Consider the following 24038-nt stretch of genomic DNA (forward strand, 5'->3'; position numbering starts at 1 on the left):
TGATTCTAGGGAGGAGGTAGAAAAATGGTTTAGAAGTAGCAATGAGGCCAGAGGACAAAAAAGTGTCAAGAAAGATGAAATACTCTGCTTCTTTGAAAATAAGGCCAAACCAGATCAACCTAATCAGATCCCTCTGACACAGGCCCCTCTGACAAATCTAGCTGTGGTGGAGAGATGTAAGAGAGAAAACAGGAGAGGTGCTCAGGGAGAGGAGGAGTCTGCACAGGAGAGTCGGGTTTCAGGCCCAAGTGGAAAATGTAGAGAAGCAGCTGGAGACATAGCAAACTTTGGAGATGACTTTGACTTTGATAGCCAAATAGTCAAACATGGCCCAGGAAAGGATGATGGCTTTAGAGTGGGATATGGGGACAGGAAACTCAGTTGTCCTCTCATTGCTTCTTTCTCTATTTTCAGTTTTATTTGTCTTTTTTATTCATCTGTCTCTTCTTTTTTTCTTTCTCCCTCTTTCTACATATTCATACATGTATTTGACTTCTCCTAAGTTAACTTGTCCTATTTTCCATCAGTCGTCATTTTTCTTCCTGGTCTTCACGTTGATGAGCCTTCTTTCTGTTTTGTGCTTTATTTTATTTTATTTTATTATTTTATTTTATTTTGGTGGCCAGCTCATCCCACACTGGGGGCAGGGCTGATGTGGCATGTGGTGCCAGGGATTGAACTGCATCCCTGCACCCTTGCCGAAGCTTGCCTAAGCAGGAGTTTTAGACTGCTGAGCTATCTCACCGGCCTCAATGTTTTATCTTCTAAAGTTTCATTTAGATGTGGATCATTTAATTTTTCCCAATTTCCTTCTTTCACTACTTGATATTTCATCCGGTATTTAGGGATGATCCATGTGGTTGCTTTTAAAGCCTCTGAAATTACTCTAGAGAATGCTCTGTCAGTTGCTTACCAACCTTACATCTTGGGTGGATAAAAAAATGTCCCTTCCCTCACCTGGACTTTGACAGGTTCCATCCAGTACTCCAGTTTGTCAGCAGTGACGTTCTCTGGCAACAGGACGGGATCATTCGGGGGGATTATGCATGATGGAGAACACATGGCACCTGAATAAACACAAATTCAAAGCAGAAATTGAGCTTCTCAGTTTGCAATCTTTTTCATCTTACAATCAAAAGGTTTGGTATTTCAAGAGCAATTGCTCTTTACATTGTGGTTCATCACATTAAGATAGTTGGAGAGGGGCCTGAGACAAATATAATGTGCACTCTTAAAGGGATTTCTACACTAGTTGGTAAAGAGCCTCTCTCACAAGCTAGTTCCCATGGCCCCAAGTGTCTCCTCCTCTGCCTGGTCTTGTATTCTTTTTCTCTGGGATTTTTAAGTCTCTGGGTGAACCAATAATTCAGAGATTGATTTTTGGCCCAACAGACTTCCTAGACTCTCTTCCAGTTTGCTAACTGGCCAAGCTCTATCCTTATTGGCTGATGGATTTTAAGTACATCTAATGTCATCCCTGCTTGTGTGGTCTCCTGGAAGCTTATAACTGCAGCAACTCCTACCTAAAAATTTGACTAGCTGAAGAAAAATAGCCCAGAAATTATGAAATTACTCCAGGGATATTCTGTCAGTTGCTACACTAACTATCATTACATGGGCAGCCAGGAAACCTGTGTGATTAAAGGAGGAAACAACCAAAAATCAGAAGCAGAGATTTGGACCATTTGTTGGTCCCTAGAAGGCAAATCCTGCTGTTTTCTTGACAGGAGATCCAAGCATCTTTTAAAGTTCTACACAAGGCAAACGTATTTTCAGGGTCCTTTGTTTCTTTATCTGTAGATCTAATGATCTCCAAGTTTCCTTTCAGCTCTCATTATGTTCCATTGTTTTTCAGTAACTTTTATAATACTAAAATATTACATCAGCCTTTAGGACTCTAAGTACTTGAGTCTAGGATATTTTAATGTAGAAATCAGAGGCTTTGAGGATAGGAATCGATTTATGAAATACCACTCAAAAGACACGTCAAGCTCCCTGTTCCTCCAGGCCTGACTGCAAGACTGCCCAGTGCAAGGATACCCTGAAGATGGTAAAGGACCCTTAGAGAAGTGAATGGGCATATTAATAAACTGGACTTATGCTCAATAGTATTATATAGATTAACAGGCTATATAAATTACTCCTTGTCCATGCAACTTAGAATTCAGGAGCAATCTCACAGGATACACTAAACACAACTTTGTTCTATGTTTTGAAGCAGCCAGGGAAATGTCAACATCACTGTAGATCAATTCTGGCTACAAAGACCTTCCATTGTAGTTACCTTAGTTAGAAGTTTCTCTTTGGGCCTGGAGCCTAGTCCTCTGGAGAGAGTACAAGTAAGGGCAATCTCAAATCATCCCTCTTAGGAACTCTGGAGAGTGGGGGATACTCCACATAAGTTATGGGGGCTGTGTATACTCTCCTTTCCTTTTGGAACTAAGAATACAGCTCTATATCCATCCATTCTCAGACCTGCTGCAGATTGGCTAAAACATTAGCAGATAGCTCAAGCAGCCAAACCAACTTTGTACATGAGTGAAGACTGAAAAGAACAAATTTGAGGGGCCAGTGAAATAGCTCCAGGGTCTAGAGTGCCTGTTTAGGCAAGCTTAGCCAAGGCACAGGGACTGTGGTTCAATACCTGGCACTACATGTCATGTCAGTCCTGCCCCCAGGGTGTGATGAGCTGACCACAAAAATAAAGAGCAATCTGGGCATGGTGGCACATGCCAGAACTTAGGGGGCTGTGGCAGAAGGATCTCCTCAAGTTCAAGGCCAACATAAGTGTTTAAGGTCACACATATTTAAAATATCTAATATTCAAATGATGAGTGTTTCAGCATATAATGTGTTCAAAGCTAGCCTGAACTAAGTATGACACTGTGTAAGAAAGAAAGAAAAAAAAGAATGAATGAACCAACGAATGAAAGAAAGAAAGAAAGAAATTATTATGAATTTTATTTTTATTGAAGAGGCTAAGAATTAATTTGCTTTTCCATTTACTTTCCAAAGAAAATAGTGCAATAGATTCGAGATCCCCCCAGGACCAATGAAATGATGGCTCGGGAACAGACACTGACATCCCTTTCTTTCCTTACCAATCCCATATCCCTGTTCACACTTGTACTCCAGGAGATTCAGTTCTGAGGGTGGCGGGGAGCATTCTCCTTGAAGGTTCTCACACAATCGGAATTCTGGAGTCCACTGTCCTTCTTTAGTGCAGACAATGGGAAGCTAGAATATCAAGAGTAAAGAAGATCCCATTATTGTTTTGCTAATTTCATAAAAATGAAGAAAAAGTGGTATAAAATTAAGTGGTGACATACTTCAACTCTAGAATTTGAGGTCTATTACAATTAATTAGTTGTGTTGCAAATAACAAAAACTAAAACTAAAAGAGGCAAACTAAGACATTTCCATCCTATTTCCATGTAAAAGTATTTCATGAATAATTTTGCTATTGATGAAATTTATCAACAATGTTCTTCCTTTTAGATATGAAGAGCTATTGATCATAACCCATGTCATCTGAGTTATTTTTGGAAAATTTCCCCAGATGGTATTGTTTTACATTGACTCATGCATACTATCATAAAGACAATGCTTGGTGAAAATATTTGAGTTTTCTTCAAGATTATTCTGTGGAATCCATTTTGCATTTTCCTCAAAGGTATATTTTTGACTTTGTAATAGAATTAACATATAATAGTTGCTTTTGTTCTATCCCTTTCTCCACATGGGTGCTGATCGTGTAACATTTATCTTTATTCCTATAATAATCACAAAGTATAATCTACTTAGAATACAAACTAGACCTGACAAATTCTAAGAAAAGGACATTTTAGAAATACAGATACTTCTCTCTTCATCTGGGCAAGTCCCTGACTTTTTAAATCAATCATTGGAAGCATAAATGTTTGACTTTCTCAGGGCCTCATGACATAATCTTTTCATATCTGCTTTGCAGTGCTTAGCTTTGAATGCTGGGCACTAACAGAAAGACACGTGGCAAAAGAGAAGTCAAGGTCATTGACTGTTGGCTAGGAAGTCTTTTTGACTTCCTGTGTCATGTATACGTGGTGCATGAAAAGATTCCGAAACAAAATTTATTTTAGTCACCCAGCCACTTAAGACTACACTTTTCACTGGAGACCTCCTACCCTAAAATGCTAGGGAAAATAACAGTCAACCAGCACTTTGAGCTTTGCTGAGGAATTTGTGTTTTTACACACACACACACACACACACACACACACACACACACACACACACACCATCAGGATTCCAGAATTATTTGTCATGTAGCCAGGTATCTACCTAGAATACTAACTTAGTAAGGCCCTTCCTGGTGGGGTTCTTTCAATAATTTTGACTCAAGATTCTTGACATGACAATCAAGAGCAGAATACAGCCTAATCCCAAACAAGGATCAAAGAGTCTTTCTTACCTTTTCACTTTCCTGGTTACAGTTAAGCACACACCGGCTGTCCAGATTGAAGCCATTGGTACACTCATACATTCCTTCAAACACAGGAGGAGGAGGTTCACACTGTACTGGCATACAGTTGCCTTGCTCCCATGTTCCATCTTCTAGGCACTGTATCTTCAGGAACTTACTGATGAAACATAAAGCAAAATTTCACATTAGACTTCAAGAAGGTCATGGAAGAAGACTAGCTCTTCAGCAATACACAACAACTATTAGCAAATGGGAGGAACAAATGGTTCTTGTTAGGTGGTTGCATGAGCACCCCAGTTTAATCTCAAAGTAGGGCTGGCCAGATAGCTCAGCAGACTAAAGTGCCTGCGTAGGCAGAGCACAGCAGCTGGGGTTCAATCCTGGGTATGTGCCATGCTGGCCCCACCCCCAAGGCAAGCTGAGATGGCAATTGAGACTGGGAGTTGTGGTGCGCATCGGTAAGCCCAGTGCTTTGGAGGCTGAAAACAGGAGAATCACTATGAGTCTCATCTATGTAGTGAGACCCGGTAGATCCTGCAGGCCCTGTTCCAAATACATTAAAAATAATAATAATAATAATAATGATCATCATCATCATCTCAAAGTAAAAATACAAAGGTGGTAATGCTCATTTCTTGGCAGTGGTGGTAGGTACTGTATGCTTAATTATTTGATGTATTACTCTCAGGGAGTTTGATAAATAGTGAAGCATCTAAATTTCTTAGAGCTAGGTTTTCTCTGAGGTTCATATATTGCAGAAATTTCACAACTAAGAACACTGCAAATGCTGGCATTGTGGAATACAGAAACTCACACACACACTCAGGGGGCCAATCAGTGTGATTCAAAGATCATCAGTGTTGATATGGTGATACAATTAATAAAGTTGTTAATATTTCTTGTTGTTTTGAAGAGAAGAGAAAGTGTAATAGCATGAGGATTGTTTAAAACAGACTCAACCTAACCTTGAAATGGGAACTAACCTCTTCAAAATTGCTACAACTGTTTTGTTTGTAAATCCATTTTTCCCTGGAAAAAATACCTTACACCAGATACCTTGCATACCTTCATACCTTACATCAGATTCACAGAGAAGATTATGCCCTATTATTGTCCAGGAAGAATTGCCCCTCCCAAGCACAGACATGACCTCCAACCAGAAAAGCGAGCTGGAGGTGAGTAGGAGGTAAAACAATTAGGCATTTTGTTACCGCAAATTCCATCCATTCCCCCTTCTGACTTACTGCAGTCTGTAGGGGACTTCCAGTTTTGCGGTTTTAACATATCTATTTTTGACTCAGAACACTCCTAGCTACAAAAAAACTGTGACTCTAAAGTATAACCATTGGCCATTGGCTGTCTCAATCACATGGTGGATTTCCACCGGCATGTCTAGTATCATGATGCCCTTGTTAAATTTCAATGTGCCCATTTGACAGCTGTGGCACTCTGGTGGTGCAATTGCGCACGGTACTTATAACATTTGACAGCTGTACAAATGGCTGTCATGTGTCTGTCCAGTGCTCTAATCTTAGACTACACTCACCACATTGTCACATAAATGTGTCCATATCCACCTTTCCCAGTAGATTGGAAGTTTCCAGAAGACAGACTGTGACTTATTCTTGTTTTATATCCTCAGATATTAAACAATGTCTCACTTTTATTAGGCATAAGTAAAGATCTGTGGACTTGAACAGCATCAGGCTGACTGCAGGGAGTGCTGTGACACAGACTGGATCCTGGTGAATGCACTCAGAAATGTGAGGCTCTTTTGCTAAGATCTCACATCCCAGAATGATTTTACTTCAAGCAATTATAACAATATTTTAATAGTTTAACTTATCTTCATAATATCTAATTGGAAACAAGCAGAATGTTTTATTATTTTTAATTTTTAAAAATAATAAACAGTTAAAAAAAACATTGAAAGTGATACAGAATTTCACCACATAAAATAATAGGAATTCAACAATGGTTGTTCTATTGGATCTTGTTATCTTCAAATTAGTTGTTCAAATTAACAGACATAAGCATGCAAAATTGGTCCCCAAAAGTTACAAAGAACTTAAAAGGAGAAAAAATTATTAATTGCTCCTTTCAATAGACCAACAGAATCAGCAGTACAATTATCCAAGCTATCCTGTGTATATACATATATATTTTTTCCTTTTCTTAGCTCTTTTCTCCTTTTCCTTATCCCAGTTGTTTTGGAATTTGCTTTGAACAGTTTCTTTCCCTGTCATGGTATCTATTGTACATTGTACCACTCGGATTTTATTTGCTCTTTCAGATCCTTACAGTAGGGAGACAGTATGATACACACACATGTGGGTCTGATTTATTTCACTTATGAGTATGCTCTCTAGTTGCATCCATTTACCTATGAAAGCCTGGAGTTTATTGGTTTTATAGCTGAGTAATACTTCATTATATAAAAATGCCACATCATTTTTATCTGTTCCGCAGTTGATGGGCCATACTTTTATTTTCAAAAATATTTTAGGATAGAAATATGATTTATGGCTTAGATCATTTAGGATTATGGTTTATGTGAAAACATATCTATTATCTGTCATAAATAGCATTTTAAACTATCTTTCAGATATTTGGGATTATATCTATGCATGTTATTTATTTAACCCTCGCAAACAACAAATACCTACCATACTGTTGTCTCTAGTTTAACAAAGGAAATGGGACCTGAAAGGAATATAAATCTTGTTCAAAGCTCCAGTGTCCAGCCATAGGCAGCTATGCCCTCGCTATGGAAGAGCAGGCCTTTTCCTGCTCTGTTCTGTAGCTCGCTGTTTATTATCAGTATCTCCCACTGAACACACCAGATACCCTTGGTCCTGATGCTACATCTATAAATGTGGCAAAAAATTATCTAAAAATGTTGGAACTGAGCAATAAATTATATATTTAAATTATAGCAATATTATTATGCAGCTTGAGGAATTTTTACATGTAATAGCTAGGTAATCTTTCCTCAAGTCTAGACTTTATAGAATATTTTCATTCCTTTAGAATTTCCCCTTGTGTTTCTTCCCACTCAAATCTGCCTAATCCTCCAACATACAGGACTCTGCAATACACACTTTCATGGTGAAGATCAGCTCTGCTTGTTCTTGAATTTTACATGAGGTAGCCCACTATGTGTGCTTTTTTTTTTTTGGTGGAACCAGGGATTGAACTCAGGCCCTTGCACTTGCCAGGGAAGCGCTTATTCCACTGAGCCATCTCCCTGGCCCCCTGTACTTTCTTATATGTCTTCTTTCTCTCAAAGAACATGCCATTAGAAAGTGTCTTCTCAAATCTATATTCGGTGAATTTTACTGTAATGAGGCTCCCTTTTGTCCCCGTCCTGTACTGGGTATGTTACTCTACCTTCTCACTACAGAGTTTAAATTCTCCCAGGGACTCTCTCCTTTCTACCACCTCCCCCAAATGCAATCGCTCCCCTACCTCTGCTGAATCAATATCCCCCAACTCGAAAGAGCAGGCAATACCACTGACCCCAGGGAAGAAGCAGAGCTGTAAAAACCTTGCGTGTCAGCATGGCTATAAAGGAAAACCCTTGCTTGGCCAGCATGATAATATTTTTACTTCATGTGGTATTTTTCTCTGAATTGGTTGGAACACTTCAACCATGGAAATAGTCCTCCTTTTCCTTGCCCAGAGTGAGGAACTGTTCAAGAATGCTGGTTTCATATATTTCCTTGCCAGTTTAATAACCTCAGGGGTAAGGGTAGACAGATCTAACTTGGATGAGGAAGAGGGAGTTTGGGTATTTTGGGTGGTACCCAGGCAACGTGACAGGCCTGTCCTGAAAACCACCAATAACATAGGGAGGGAGACTGCTGTGGGGGAGCTAGAGAAGTGGTACAGTTTACATTGGGTCCTTGGACCCGGGAGCAGGCTCCTGGCCACAGTGAGCAGATGCTGGAAGAGTGTTGATGCCCTAGGAGGTCCACTTTCCTTTAGGAAGGATTCCTGTGCCCCTTACAACCTCATGTACCCACCTTCTTTGCAGTTTATTTTCCCTTGCAGAGAAAATGGTCCTGTATAGCCATCTCTCCAAGGGCCTTTTACTTCTGCAACCCTCTCCATTAAATAATGTTCTTTAAGTCCTGTCCTCAGACTTTTTCCAAAGCACCCAACTGGTTCTTCCTTCCTCATTGCTTAGTAGTGAGCAATGTCTCCATCTGCTTGATGTCCACACTTATCTAACCTGGTTGTGCAAGTATTGAGATCTGTAGTATGGAGCTTGGCACTTGGATGTAGGGGGCTCATTCTTTCCATGTTTTTTTCAAAGACACTGTGATTATGTTACGAAATCATAGTATCCTACATTATTCCCAGTTCCAGGACATTTAATTTCCTTGTAAGGCTACCAGAGGGGACTGGAGGCTAAGTCATGCCACTCACCCTGCTTAAGTTTCAGCTACTTAGTGTTACAGATTGAATGACCCCAAACCCCATGCAGACACACTCTGCCCAACTCATCATCTTGCAGTCTTAAGCCACCATGTGACATGGGAGGAGGCTGAGCCACTGGGAGGTAATCAAGCCCAAAAGGTAGAGCCTTCATCATGTGATTAATGTCCTTTGGAAGAACAGATGTAGAGCCTGCTCTCTGCAATTTGCCTCATGGAAATACCTGAAAAAGATGGTTGGCTGCAAAGCATGAAGTGTTCACAGATGAGGGATATGCCAGACTTTCGGCCTTCATATATGTGAAAAACAAATGCTTGCTGTTGAAGCCACCTAGTCCATAGCATTCTGCTATGGAAACTTAGACTAACAAAGATACAAGAATGTCAAGGTTTTCATCTCCAGGGCTGCCTCTGTGTTTCCTTCTGGGGTGGTGATGTTGGGAACTACCACAGACTCCTTTGAGATCATTAGTGAAAAATGGGTTTATTGTCCAACTCCTTCATATAACATGTGTAAATCAAGAGGTGAGAGACTCTGAAATCATGGGACGAAGGGCTTTGCATCTTGAAGAATGAGAGTACTGGGTAGGAGACGGATGCACACAGACAAGTGCCTACCAAGTGAAATGTCCAAAATCTTTTTGGTTACCAGTTTTGAAATCTGTCACATCATGTTCTTCACCTCAGAAGAGGGAGAAAAGCTACAGTATCTCATTTTACAGTCAGGTAATTAATATTAATAATCAAGTCATCTGAATTTCCCAAACTTAAACAGCAAACAAATCTTTGTCAAAAGCAAAAACAGATTTCAAGGTTTACATAAAACACCTCAACAATTACACCAATCATTTCCAAATTAAATTCATAGCTCAATCCTATCAGAAGTACATAGGACAACCACTGCTAATTTGCTATTCTTGTTTGGAAAATCTGTAACATATGTATTGTTGTATGTTACCGTTTCTGTCTTTGTATCTGCTGTATGTCTTCACTTTTTATTTTACTCTTCAAAATAAAATAAAATAAAATATATTTTTAAAAAAGAATCATATAGGGATATTTCAGAATTCTAGATTGCAAAGCCTATAGAACCAAATCTCCTGGAATTTGCCTAGGACTCTGTATATTTAAACTTTTCAGTAGTTTTCACATGAAGTCACAGTGGTAAACTATGAAGATCCCTGTTCTTTCCTATACTAGTAGAGATAATTAGAGTGTAAGACCATTTAATTAACAAACCTTTTCTGGCTTGTTTGAGCTTTGCTGAGTGCTAGCCTTCTGGTTAGAATTGTTGTTGGTAATCTTGCTCTCTGATTTCTTTCTTATTCTGTAAATAGCATCATGAAGAACTGAGGCTAGGGCAGGGTTTGTACTTATCTTCCCTCTGACTTCTCCAGACAAATCGCCACAATTTCCAAGTGAGAAGGTGCTTTTTCCAATTTCTAAAACTTGTGCTATCCACCTAGAGCTGAAAATCCATCTGTGCTTTTTCTGCTTCTTACATCACTGCCAGAAATGAAGAACTTGTAATCAGAACTTGGCTGCAAGTTTGATTGATGCTGCTGGAGGCCCACATGAGCCTACCCCGTCCTTCTATCACCATGGAAGAGTTTTCAAAAGTGATATTTATATTCCATTGGAGAAAATAAAAATATGATTTGTTGAGTCCAAGAGAATGAACCTGTCTTTGCCAATCAAGGGCATCTGGTGTCTCTAATGGGCTGTCCCTTGTGAATAATAACAAAGAAAAGGGCTGATAACAGAACTACTAGTAATTGAGTAGAAGCATATCTATCTGAAATTTTATCCTCAAACTAACCCTGTGTGATAGGGAACATTACTTACTGTCTGCTTAGCAAATGACACAACCATCTACTGCACAAACTGGATATTTAGACAACATCATTGATTCCACTCCTTCTGTCAATCTCACCTTTCCCCCAGCCTCTATCTGAATGTATCCATTACTTCAGCAAGTCCTATCGGTGTCACATCCTAAATATTTCTAGAATTGCCCCATTTCCATAGCCACAGATGTTACTATGAGATGCTTCTCTTCCTTTCCAATTGGACACACCACTGCTCTTCTGGGTCACTTCCTATATAATCAGCGAGGGCCAGTTAAAGAACATTTTCACAAAAAATAATTAATTGATTAATTAATGTGTGGTACTTCTCATGTTGCACATTCTAATTGCTTCTGGTTACAAGAAAAATCAAATCAAAAGTTTTCCTATTAGCCTATGAGACCCTGAACAATATTACCCACTTCCTACGGCCTCCTCCAATGCTGTGTTTGCTGACTTCAGTGCATACCAACTACTCTGGACTTGAAGCTCCAAGTCCGTCTCCATATCCTTCCTGCTGCAGGCCTTGGGTTTCGTTCTCTATTGGCCAAGCTTTTCTTTCTGCTCTTCGGCAGACTGGCTTCCTTCCTTTCTTCCTAAGAAGAATTTTTAGCAACTCAAAACATCCTTATTTTACCCCTCGAATTTTTCTTAATCCAAGAATCTTTGTTCCTTTCATGGAATGTATACTCTGTAATTATTTTGTTTATTGGTTTTACTTGTTTATTGCCAGTTTTTTTGTACTGAAACATAAGCTTGGTGACCTTATTTACTATGGTATCCTTATTACTGAGTACAATGCCTGATATATAATAGATGTCAGTAAATTTTAATTTCAAGAGTGTGGCTGTTTATGTTCTAGATGAGGTAAATGATGCTCAGAAAATTAAAATGACTTTCCCAGGGTTGTCAAACTAATCAATGTACCATAGTGATTCTAATGCCAGTGTCTATGTCATACTATGGAAGCTTTAGTATCCCTAGAAATGTATTTGTAGATAAATTACCTTCCCTTACTTAGTGCATTCGTGCAGTTACCCCACACTAAAAAGACTATGTAAGAAACGATTGCAATATTTTATATGCAAATTAAGATACTAAAGTGATAATTGGTTAAGTGTTTTGCCTTCCACATTCAGTGTCCGAAATTTAATTAGACAGTATCTTTATTTATAATGTGGTCTGGTCCCTTACTATTCATTGCAGCATGGAAACAGCAGTATAGAAATCATCCAGGAGTAAATCTTAGGATACATCCCAGCTTAGGAGTAAATCTCAGGATACACCCCAGTATCACCTAAGTCAGAACCTACAGCCAAGTTCTCCAGGTAATACCCATGCATGTTAAATTTTGAGAAGTACTGATCTAGACCACTGAAAAAGACATAGTCCTCGACCCCACCCCAAAGTGAAAGAACCATGAACACTTCTAAAGTCTATGCCAGTTTTCCTTTTAACAAATTACAGGCCTGATTCCTCAAGCTCATACCATAAGAAGGCAGTGAGCATACTTCAGACCTGACTAGTTCACAGTCCAGCACTGTTATTCTGTTTGTTCTAATACCAACCCTCCCAAGGCTCTGCCCTAGCCCTTTCCACAAGGAGAGAAACACTACCCACAGGACCATGTAATTTAGAAATCTGGACTTTGGTTTTCCCTTCTCTCACTTAAAACATCCACTTAGAAAGCTCTTTTTTCATGTAAAAGGCAGCTTCTCTGTCAGGATGAACAATGTACTACTCCTAGAAGCATGGATTGTGTCCTGGTCTTCTACATCCCTTCCTCACACCTATTGTTAGGCTTTCTGCTGCTTGGTCTTAGGTCTCCAGATTGACAGATTTGGCAACACCCTGCCCCTTAGCTCTTAGCACTTAGCCTTCAACTTAGGCTTCTTTTCCAGACTCCACTATGATTGTCTTCTCAAACTTTCCCACATCAAGTTCTACAGCCCTTGCTTTTCTGCTTCCTAAAGTGTCTGCTTTATTCTTCATCAAGCCAACAGTCTTTCCTATGGAACACACACAGGTTCTGATGCATCTCAGACTAACATCTGTGGCTGTGGAGATGGGGCAAATTCCAGAAATATTTGGGATGTGACACTGACAGGACTTGCTGAACTAATGGATACATTCAGATAGAGCTGGGGGAAAGGTGAGATTGACAGAAGGGGTGGAACCAATGATGTTGTCTAAGTATCCAGTTTGTGCAGTAGATGGTTGTGTCATTTGCTAAGCAGACAATAAGTAATGTTCCCTATCACACAGGGTGAGTTTGAGGATAAAATTTCAGATAGATATGCTTCTACTCAATTACTAGTAGTTCTGTTTTCAGCTCTTTTCTTCGTTATTATTCATGAGGGACAAACTAAAAACAATCTAAGGTTTTTCTGGTGCAGACAACTTAGTCTAAACATATCCAAGAGTAGCTATAATTATTCTTCAGAATCCTAATACTAATGCCTAACAATGTGTGTTTGAGCAACTGGGGATTCCACTGAAAGGCAGAAATAAACTGAACCTGAAAGAGAGGGGCCAGCAGCCTTTACCCTCTTCCACCTTTTAACTGTTTGTCCATTTTTGCACTTCTTCTATTTCCTATTTGCCTACTTGCTACGTTCTGTGCTGCAGTAGTAGGAGCAAATATAAATGCTGTAGCAGTGACAAAACACTAATCTACAGGAGACTGAAGCCAGAGTCACTAACCCTGCCTGGGGATGTAGAGGAAATTAGGAAAGGACACTTGGAAATGGTCCCTTTGGGAAAGAAGGACAAGGGGTGTCAGGTAAGAGGAAAAGTGCGCTGGAGAATCCAGAAGTGTGAGGGTTGCTGAGGGTCTCCATCTGGGCCAGAGATCAATAGAAAGAAGTTCATATGCCTCTTCTGTCTCTCAACTCAGGAGAGATGGAGGGGGTCTACTGGGACAATGGTCTTACTAAAAGGGCAATAGACTGTAGAAAATCATTTTCATAAAGCAGATTCTTTCATTTTTAGGAGTCTCTGTCATCTGTCACTGTTTTGTGGTGAAAAAGCAAGGATATTTGCGTGGACCAGAAAGACCTGTGCTTCTAGACAGCTGTGGCAGAGCTAGGGACCCGGAATGGCTCAGGGGAGTCCCCTGTCCTCCTGACTTCACATCCTCCACTGTACCCAGGGAGGAAAAGAGTGGATGAGCCTCTCCTGGTGAGCTTTCCTTAACTGATGAGGAAGAGCCAGAAGTCACAGCAGCCTTCAGCAGATTTTTAGTGGCTGTCCTGCATCCTTCTGACCTGGAAGTAGGTACTGCAGAGGGTCTGAGAGGAAACATAAGCAGATGGACCAAAAGACTATGCCAGAAATGCAGCCCACGAAAAACTGATATAATCATCCACTTTTCACAGCATTATTAATTCCTACAAGTTAGTGTATTTAAAGCATGTACATGTGCACATAACTCAGTGACTGACACATACTCAACAAAAAGAAGCTATTGGCTAGCACAGATGATCGAAAGATCTATTCAAGCACACTGCTCTGCCCTATCTCTGTAAGTATGATGGGTGTGAAACTAACATTCTACTCACTATCCATGCTCCATTTAAAATCTCCATGTTTCTGTATGACCCAGAACCTCTTAGGAAACAGCTCATGAATCAGCTTGGCCTGGCCAGAGGCCACTGTCAGAGACCAAAGCAAGGTCACCACCCAACTGTTCACCTGGTTGGCTGAAGAAAGGGTTAGCAGACCCTGAGACATAGGTGGGAATAGAAAAAGGGAATATAAAGAAGGAAAGAAAGAAATCCCCATTGTTTTATATTTTACAATTAAGTTTTTAAATGAAATTTAACATTTTCCTGATGAATAGTCAGTGTGAACCAGAGTTTTACAGTAAGATGCTCCCTAACTTGGAATTGAAGGTCACAGAGAAATTTATGAGTCCAGCAAATGCTGTGTTTAAGTGAGGTCCCCTGTGCCAATCACTAGCTTGCGAAGTTTGCAGCAGTGAGCTGGCCGGTACCCAGGTGTATATTTGAGAGGCCAAGGCTTGGAGAAGGTTCATCCACTTTGAAGCCAAAAGAAGCTGTAGTAAATTAACTCAAAGCTCACATTATCCTACAATGGCAAGAGAAGTGAGGATTCCAAGGATAAACTTTAAATGTATTTACTATAAACACCAATTATAAAGCTAGACAAAGTCTTAATGGAAAGAAAACAAATTGCTATTTCTTACAGATGTAGGAGTGTACATAGAGATTAAAGTATTTTCCTTACTTGGTAAACTAAACATAGCATGTGTATATGTGTATATGAGTGTAGCACCTATTCACACACACTCTCTCTCTCTCTCTCTCTCTCTCTCTCTCTCTCTCTCTCTAATATAATGCCATGACACAGATCTTAAAATTAGGTAGATCATTTTAGAGATTTTTCTTAAACTTATAAATCCAGAATATTTAAGGAGTTTTAGTTTTCTCTGACTACACAGTTGTAGTTCATTAGCCGAGACTTTTCTTTCCTTTGTTTAGTAGGATAAAGGCAGTCAAACTTCAAAGATTCTGGCTATTGTTCAAAAGAAAATCAAGGGCTTAAAAAATCTAGGTGACAACCTTAAGACATGCCCTGGCTCTTGTTTTTCCAGAGCAGCCTGACTTTGTTTGCACACACTCATTTCCGAAGTATGTCCATCAGTATTGACTATTTCATTTCCATGTCCTTCGCCTTCAGGTCCTCCTTTTTGCTTTCTGTGTCCCCTTGAAGCTGCTGCCCTGTTTGGATCATTCTCTGAGTAGAGAGTAGGCCAACCAGAAGCATGCAAGTACTGAGCTGGGCAGAGATAGATGCTTATTAGCTTCATAAGTTTCCTGATGTGATGGGTGTTTTTTTTTTTTTATATGGGGAGAAATACACTTCTCCACATCTGGTAGCTGAAGACCTGTGTCCCCACCCCTCAACCTTGAATGACAATTTCAGTCTTCCTTGTCTCTGCTGTTCTTTTGGCACATATAGGTTGGAAACAATAGCATGCTTTGGTAAAGAGGTTTCTCCTTAACATCAAAAGGGGGCTCCAGGCAACAACAATATCTTGTAAGTGTCATTAACTCACTGGAAACCAGATGATATTGATAAATAGCATATTAAGTTATGACCAGATAGCATGTTCAGTTCTTTGTATATATCATCTCATTTAACCCTCATAAGAACACATAAGCACTATATTATATTTATTGTGTAAATAAGAATAATGATGTTCAGCACAAGCAGAAGAACTATTAATAGATAAGAGAGTTGAGATGCACATTTAGATCCCACTGAGTCCAGGGCTGCATAATTAACCACTATACCAGGAAATATATCTTGGGGTAAGGAACCTTTCTCAGCATTTTGGCTAAATTATCTCCATTAGAAATTTTAGAGAAGTGCTTCATTTAAACACAATTTTATAAATCTCTGAAAATTTTCCTAATATTCTATCTTGAAGGGAGGGTTCAATCCAGTACTCTTGGGTGGGAATGAAGACTAAATGGCCAAACCCTGTCCAAAGAAGAGAATAACACTTTGCTCATTTAGACCAAGAGTTCCCTAAGAATTGCCCTACGATTACCCTAAGCAATCACTACTACGTTCATGTCTGTAGCATATTTGTGCTTACAATAATCACTGCTTTTTTCCTGGTGTTAGTAAATTGCTACCTATCACTTGTCTTGGTGGTGTTATTCTGAAGAGCGATCTCTTCTTATGCATTCTGTTGATACAGAAATAAGGTAGAGGAGATAGCTTGGAGGTCTAAGTGCCTTCCTTCCAAGTGTGAGGTGCTGGGTTTTCCCCTGTACCTCATGCATTGCTGGCCCCAGAACCCTCAGTGTGCACTGCTGGCCACAGAACCTGGTGTGGCGGCACACACTTATAATCCCAGTGCTGGGGATGCTGAGACAAGAGGATCACTATGAGTCTGAGCTGCATGGTGAGGTCCTGTATCAAATAACTAAATAAAAATTAAAAAAAGAAAAGAAAATACAAATTTCCAGAGAAACCACTCAAAACCTTATTTTACAAATGTGGAATGAAATACCCAGAGAAATGAAGCAACGTGTACAAAATCCAAAGCCCTACTAGCTAAGATCATAGACTCTAAGTTAAAATTATTTCAATTCCAATTTTGCCATGTACAGGCTGAGTGTGGAAAAAGCCTGAGTCTTCTCATGTGTAACAGGGAACATACTAAAAATGTATCACAACACTTTAAGTCATGTTACTATATCACAACATACTGTACTATTATTTTATTAAAACCAAAATGCATTTTTTTGCAGTAACAGGGATTGAGCTCAGGACCCTGTGCTTGCCAGGCAAGTGCTTCAAAATTCATTATTGTTATGAAAAATAGATGACAAATATGAAAAATAGGCAAAATACTTAGCAAGCATAGCATCGAGTGAAAGACCATCATCCCCATCACTGCCTTCATGAAAGCAACAGAACAGAGCCCACGTTTTATGCCTTTTTTACTCTGTGAGACATGGATAGCCTTCTGTGTTGGGAGAGAAAGGTCAAGTTTGAATACCCGGCCCTAGTCTACTGGGGTACAAATGTCTCTTGACTTACCGGATTGCATCCTCGTTGGCCCTTCAAAAATTGAAAGTACTGCAGGCCAGAAAGTGCATGTAGCACACCTAACCTACTGGACAGCTTTCCCTAAAGGCAGATCAGACAAGGCATTCAACACACACTGCGTTCCCCAATATATGCTGACGGCACTCGTCCATGTGCACTTACTCAGCAGTAAGCAATTGGAACATGAGGACTACTTGTTGCAGCCTGATCCATGGCTGTGCTTCTGGATCTCAAATAGATTTGTATGCTTTGATAAAGTAGGTACAATGGACAACCCTCAGAAAAGAGAGCTGTTTCCCATTACCTTCAAGAAGATGTGGCTATTTTAGCACCTTAGGCATGGTGCCTTGATGAATGACTTATAAAAACAAAGACTGTCCAAGTAAACAGCAGAGTGGAATAATGTACAAGTTAAATTACGTGTGGGCCCTAATGAGGTTAGCCTAACCTTCATACAGAAAGATAACACCTAATGAGAAAAAAGCAGCCATGGAAGTAAAAGATAAGCAAGAGTATAATATGGTCTTTTTGATAAAATGGAAGTCAGACACATTTATTTTAGCTTCCTACAAAGTCAAGTTAATGAAAAAACAAAGAAATGATTAATGATGATGTGTTTGCGGAAGTAAATTGCATAGAAGAGAAAGGGAAGGGATTTTCTTAGGAAATTGTGTGCTTCCCAGACAGTGTGAAGAGAAAAGAATTCTTGAGACTAGAAACTTTGCAGCTTTTTTCAAGTTACACTTCTCGCATTTTCTCTAGTACCCTCAAAAATAAATAACTCTCAAAGTGACACATAAAACTCTACCATGCCAAAGGTTAATACACTAATTTTGAAAAGAGATAGCTTACTGTTCCCTTTTCTAATTTTTAACTAGGAGAGGGACATCTCAGACTGATAGTGTTTAAACAAGACAAAGTTTGCGCTGGTCTAGCCTTTGCCCGTGGATGCATACTGTAGAGACTTGGGGAGCTTTTTAAATACTGGAATCTAGGCCCCCACCAGAAATACTGGGGTCAAATGTCTCTTGACTTACTGGATTGCATCCTAGTTGGCCCTTTCAAAAGTTGAAAGTATTGCAGGCCAGAAAGTGCATGTAGCACACCTAACCTACTGGACACCATAATCTGCCAATACCATGAGTGTACTGTGGGGAGGACACATACAGCGCTCGTCCAGGAAAAAAACAAAATTCAAAATTTGAAATCCCATCTCTGCTGAATATGTAACTGCTTTTGCACTGTAGTAAAGTTAAAAAAAAAAAAAACTTAAGTGGAGCAATGGTAAGTCAGAGACTGTCTGTGATTGCTTGGGGTATAACTCGGATAGCAGGACTTTTAAAATCACCGTGGGTGATGCTACACACAGCCAAATATGAGAAGCACTGTTTCTGTGAGCTTGCTGAGATGTCCATCTTTTTTCTATTACCACTAACTTGTACAGAGTTGTGCTAATCAAGTGTAAATGTCTGTTGAATAAATAAAGTTGAAACTGTCTTTGGAGCATTGACCATTCTTTCTCGGCAGTACAGAAAATGATTAAAATAAAAACATGCCCCAATATTTTAAAATTTTAATTCTTTTCTAAAATACTTGAAGATCTCTACCATGCAATGAGAAAATCTCCTTTTATTCACCATATTGTTTTAGCATGAACTTTAATATCAGTATTTTATCACCTTTCTTCCATTCAGGAAGTCTAGAGCACCTGCCAGTGAATAGATTTGCCATAGCACACAAAATGCTAAGCAAAAGTATATGATCTGTTGCATAACATAGGTAGAAATCAGAGTATTGGTGATCAGAGGTGCAGATGATGTTATCCTGTACAATGGAAGCACAGGGAGTTGCATTTTCTGCAGTCTGGGGAGGTGGTAGGGGATTTCCTCAGTGAAAAATCATGCCTTTGCTAAGAAGAATAAGAATTGGCCAAGAGAAAGATCAAAGAAATGCTCTGGGCAGAAGGAATAGCTTGTGTGAAGGTACATTCACCATGGCTTCTATGACAAAGTAGAGTTGTTTTGTGGCCTCAGAGCCTGTGCTATAGCAGGTATGTAATGAGGAGAAACACTCCCTTAGGGAATAGGGTGTGGAGTCAAGGCCTGAGAAATAAACAAGGCCCATATAGATCATGCAAGACCCTGAAAATATTTTGACTTAAGCTCTTTTGTCTCTGTAGCTGAAGAAAGACTCATCATTCATTTTTATGTAGGAAAATACAATAATTGAATTTGAGTTCTTTTGAAGTTGTTTTTATTTTTTGCTGCAAAGAGATGTCCAGACCTAAAAGGAATTTTTTTAATGAACATCTCTGTACAGTTAGGAGCTTGAGCTGCAGATAAGAAAAGTGTAAGTGGCCTTAGGGCTTCATAGCACTTAAGGGAAAAGTCCACAATCTCAGGTTTGTGTTTAGGAGTCATCAGCCTGTGAGCAGTAATCAAAGCTATGGGCTAAAGAAGCTTCATCCTGGATGGATGTATAAATCAAGGGAGAAAAGAGGACACAGGAACAGCAGCACAGAAGCACTGGCAGAGGGAAAAGCTAGGGAAAAAACTGAGCAGAGACAGAGAGAAAGAAGGAAAGCTGGCACAAGATGGAACAGGACCAAGAAAGAAGCCTTTAAAGGAAAGCAAACCCCACCATGCTGTGAAAGCAGAACTTGCCTCTAGGTCTGAGATGCCTGCATAGGTCTCATTCCTGGGTCTTTCTTGTTGCTGATCCAAAGCCTGGTAAGGAGTGTGGATGTGATAAATGTGCCTTCCCTGCTACTCATAGATGGAATGGGACAAAGCTGGCATAGGGATCTCAGAGAAAGTCAAGTCTAGGACTTACCCTACAAGGGAGTTTGGAAGAAGCAGAAAGAGAATGCGTTTGACTGATATTTTGTTAGTTGCTTCCTTCTTTTAAAAAGAAATAAACAAGCAGTAATACCTAGCAGGTATATATGTTGAACATAGAAATTATAAAATGCTTTTGGTACATTACCCAACTTTCAGCCTCAAAAGAATATGGTTGGATGCAAATAGTTACTAGCCTTTGTATGATGGATACAAAACCTCATACTCATGGATGTCGAATAGATTGCTCAGAGTCACACAAATTGCAGATCTATCAAGTATTTGCTTTTCCCCCTATGCACATCATACGACAGCATACATTAGCATGTGCCTGTACACTCTGGGTTGGTTTCCCTGCCTGATTTTCTGTTTCTTCTCTTCATGTGTGCATGTCCTAAGAAGAATTTTAGGGCCCCATTTGTACAACACTGGGCTTTTTCCAGGGAAGAACGAGGCTGACATATTTCGCTGGATAAACACAAGTGGCAAGTGACAGTGATTTACACAGGCCTTGCAAACTTCTGATTACCAATCGTCGCCTGCTATGTAAACAGGTGTAAACTAAGATTTAATCAGTTTACACAGGGCAGTAAATAATTTAATCTCTCCTTAGCACGGTGCTTGCGAATGTAAATGTTTAAGCCAAAACTGTTGCCGACTTTGTGATGCAAGCATCCAGTTTCTCAGCCAGCAAAGCTGGGTCCACGCATGGCTCTCGAGGGCCCCAGCCTTGGGGCAGAGTTACAAGGCTGGGGCAGAAAACCCAGAGTTCTGGAAGGAAACCTCATTGTTCCCACTCAGAAGGTCAGCCTTAGGCCCAGAGAACTGACAGGCGGCTTTCCACCTTTAATTCTTTCATGTCCTGATAAGTTTCTGTCTCCCTCAACTATTCGCTTTTCAGCTCTTCAGATATCCAAAATGGCTGCTAGTGCATGAAAAGGTGGACCAGAAAAGATGGGAAAGATGCGAGAAACAGCGGCCTTCAGATGAGCTACACAACATCCTCACCGAAAGAGTGCAGGGAGCTCACCATCTGTGGGCGGACAGGCTCCTGTGCAAATCACACCAAGACCCTCTAGAAAAAAACATGCAGTGTTTCCTCCACTGCCAAACACTGACCATTCACTGAACTTTACAGTGTGCACCAAAGGAAAGAGTGTCATGCTGCTAATTTTTCATCGTTCACTCATGGTCTACTCATTCTGTCTCTTCCCTCTGGCTGAGATGGCAGGAAGCGAGTTTGTTCTTTTCTGCCCATGTCTGAGCATGGGCTTTTTTCCAAGGTGGAAAGGCCTTGGCTTGCCCGAGGCTCTATAATTTCCATGTTAACAGAGCTGGGATCAACTACACCAAGGGTGGGTGTGAGCCAAAGGATAAGATTCCTGACTTTATTCTGGGCTCCTGGAGATGTCTAGTGTACAGGCAAAGGTTCTATCTGCAGCAACACTGGTAATCCCATGGCTTGGATTTTGCTAGTTAAAAATATCTTAAAACAGAAAACCTATGCTCAGGCTTTGAACTAATCCTAGTTAAGAAATGGATTTAATTTTCTTCTGTATCTATAGAGCTAAAGTTTAGGAAGAACACCTACTACTTACTAAATACAGAATTTCTTTTTTTTTTTTTTGAAAAACTTGTTTGTTCATAAGGTTTTCTTCTTTTGTAACAGTATGCACTGAGTTTTAGGAACAAGGCAGACATTGCACTGGGTGTCTGTTCTCTCATTCAACCCTCAGCTCACTCCTCTGCTCAAAGGGGCATTTACCTTGATTTACAAAGAAGACCAAGGGGTATAAATGAAGGACCATTTTGTATCTGTATATACAAAATAATTAGGATAGATATACAGCTACTTTCTCTTAATTCAATAAGAAAGATTTGTACTAATAGTGTTTGGACAGGATATCATGTCTGCATCTTGTACTATGAATAACCACTACGAATACAACAATATGCAATGTGTTAATTATTGACACTGTCCTATTAATTGGTTTTGAAACTGTCTCATTGCTATTTGTTTCTCAATAAAATTAATTTTAAAAAAACAAAGGAGACCAAGATACAGAAGACTCAATCACTTGCCTGGGGTTAGTTAGCTGGTAGAGGAGGACCAGTATTTGAGTCCTAGGCAGACCCCGAGAGCCTGTGGTTGTAAATTATACCATACTGTACAAAACACTTGTCTTTCTTATTTCTCACATCTTCAGAAGGAAGGAATTTCTGGCTATGACTCAGGGATTGCACATCCATGAATTCAGGGAGGAAAAGGCAGAAAGATTATACGAGAAAATCCGTGTTGTGTCTTCTATTTTAAAAATAAGCACACTGTTGATTCAGTTAGTACCTAGATCAGCCCTTTTAGGTAATTATCATTATTATTATCCACATTTAACAGATGAGAAAACTGAGAGAGAGGGTGAAACAGTCCCAGCGCCACACATCTGTGTAGTAAGTGTTAGGACAATGGACTATGCCAGGCAGTTTTTGCCCAAGCCACCACTATAAGTTGAACAGATGAAGGTGTGATAACAAAGAGATGGAGTCAAGTGACACGTACAGTGCTTGGTGGCTCCTGTAAATCAGCTACAAAGAAAATAACAATCTGGGTAAAAATTCTTTTAAAAATCATATCGGTGAGATTGTGAGATCTCCTACAGGAAAGATTGTCTTTGAATAAGAAGGAAAGTTACTTGCCTGTCATGACTGGAGAATATGTCTGTACTGGTGAAGAAAGATTAGAACCAAATACAAGGAGCAGTGGGTATCCTAAAACATCTTCGTGCCATTTCCCAAGGAATGATCTGGGATTTATAAGTGAGGGAGGAGGAGCCAGGTTTGAGGGCAGTAAGACAGTGGAGACCAAGCACACCGCCACTTACTTCCGGACTTGTCTCCCTGTACGCTCCACCACATAGTAGCCTGGCCTGCACTCGTATTTGCAGGTGGTGCCAACATCATGGCTGCCCTGGACACAGTGAGGCAGGAGTAGCTTGGCGTTTGGAATGATGGGGGGAGCGTCACATTCCACCTTGCAGTACACTTCAGGAAGCGACCACATCCCGTCTTCAAGGCAGGTCAGCCACGGGCTCAGTCCTGGCTCCAAGAAAGAGAAGCACAGGGTTCTCAGAAGGCAGCGTAACAGTAGCAGAGAGAGGCATGGAAATCTTCAAGAGCCACAATGCATTAAAATTCCTAAAAAGCCACAATGTCCTTTTGTGTCTCTTAAAAATCTCACATCAGATGTTCATCTTTTATCTCATTACCCAGAGAGCATCCATTGCAGTCTCATGTAGGACAGAGGTCACATAAATTGGCTTTAAAAGGAGAATTCGGGCTAGGGAGATATTGCTTGCCTGGCAAGCGCAAGGTCCTGAGTTTGATCCCTGGTATCACCAAAAAATAAAATAAAATAAAAATACAAGGAGAATTCACTAAATCCATACCTTCTTTCCTACTCACAAATCATAAAAATATAGCAGTGGTAACAACACAGACAGCAATAAAAATAATAATGTATGACTTTTTTGTCATAGTTATTATGTGCCAGGCACTGAAATATTTTTGTGTATTAACTTTTGTAAATTCAAAATCATAAACAACCTTATGAAACAGATTCTTTATTGGGCAGATGAAGAAATTGTGGTTCAATGGCTGGGTGTGGTGGCCCACATCTATAATCCCAGCACTTGGGAGGCTGAGGCAGAAGGATCATTGTGAGTTGGAGACCAACTCACAGATAAGCTCAAGGCCAGCCTGAACTGCATAGGAAGACTGTGTCTCAACAAAAGAAAGAAAGGAAGGAAGGAAGAAAGGAAGGAAGGAAGGAAGGAAGGAAGGAAGGAAGGAAGGAAGGAAGGAAGGAAGG

General features: G+C 40.0%; 1 protein-coding gene across 1 annotated transcript in view; it reads right to left on the bottom strand.

Annotated features, from left to right (window-relative positions):
- The window catches only part of Pappa2 (pappalysin 2), a 300191-nt gene that overhangs the window by 52654 nt on the left and 223499 nt on the right, over positions 1-24038 (bottom strand). Inside the window, exons 17-20 of the mRNA XM_004626777.2 lie at positions 23053-23266; positions 4451-4619; positions 3102-3237; positions 958-1067 (exon numbers count right to left, since the gene is read on the bottom strand). Coding sequence (XP_004626834.1) covers positions 958-1067; positions 3102-3237; positions 4451-4619; positions 23053-23266 — 629 coding nt within the window. The remainder of the gene's footprint in view (positions 1-957; positions 1068-3101; positions 3238-4450; positions 4620-23052; positions 23267-24038) is intronic.

The sequence above is a fragment of the Octodon degus genome, unplaced genomic scaffold, assembly GCF_000260255.1.
Source record: "Octodon degus isolate 3935 unplaced genomic scaffold, OctDeg1.0 scaffold00017, whole genome shotgun sequence".
Lineage (NCBI taxonomy): Eukaryota > Metazoa > Chordata > Mammalia > Rodentia > Octodontidae > Octodon > Octodon degus.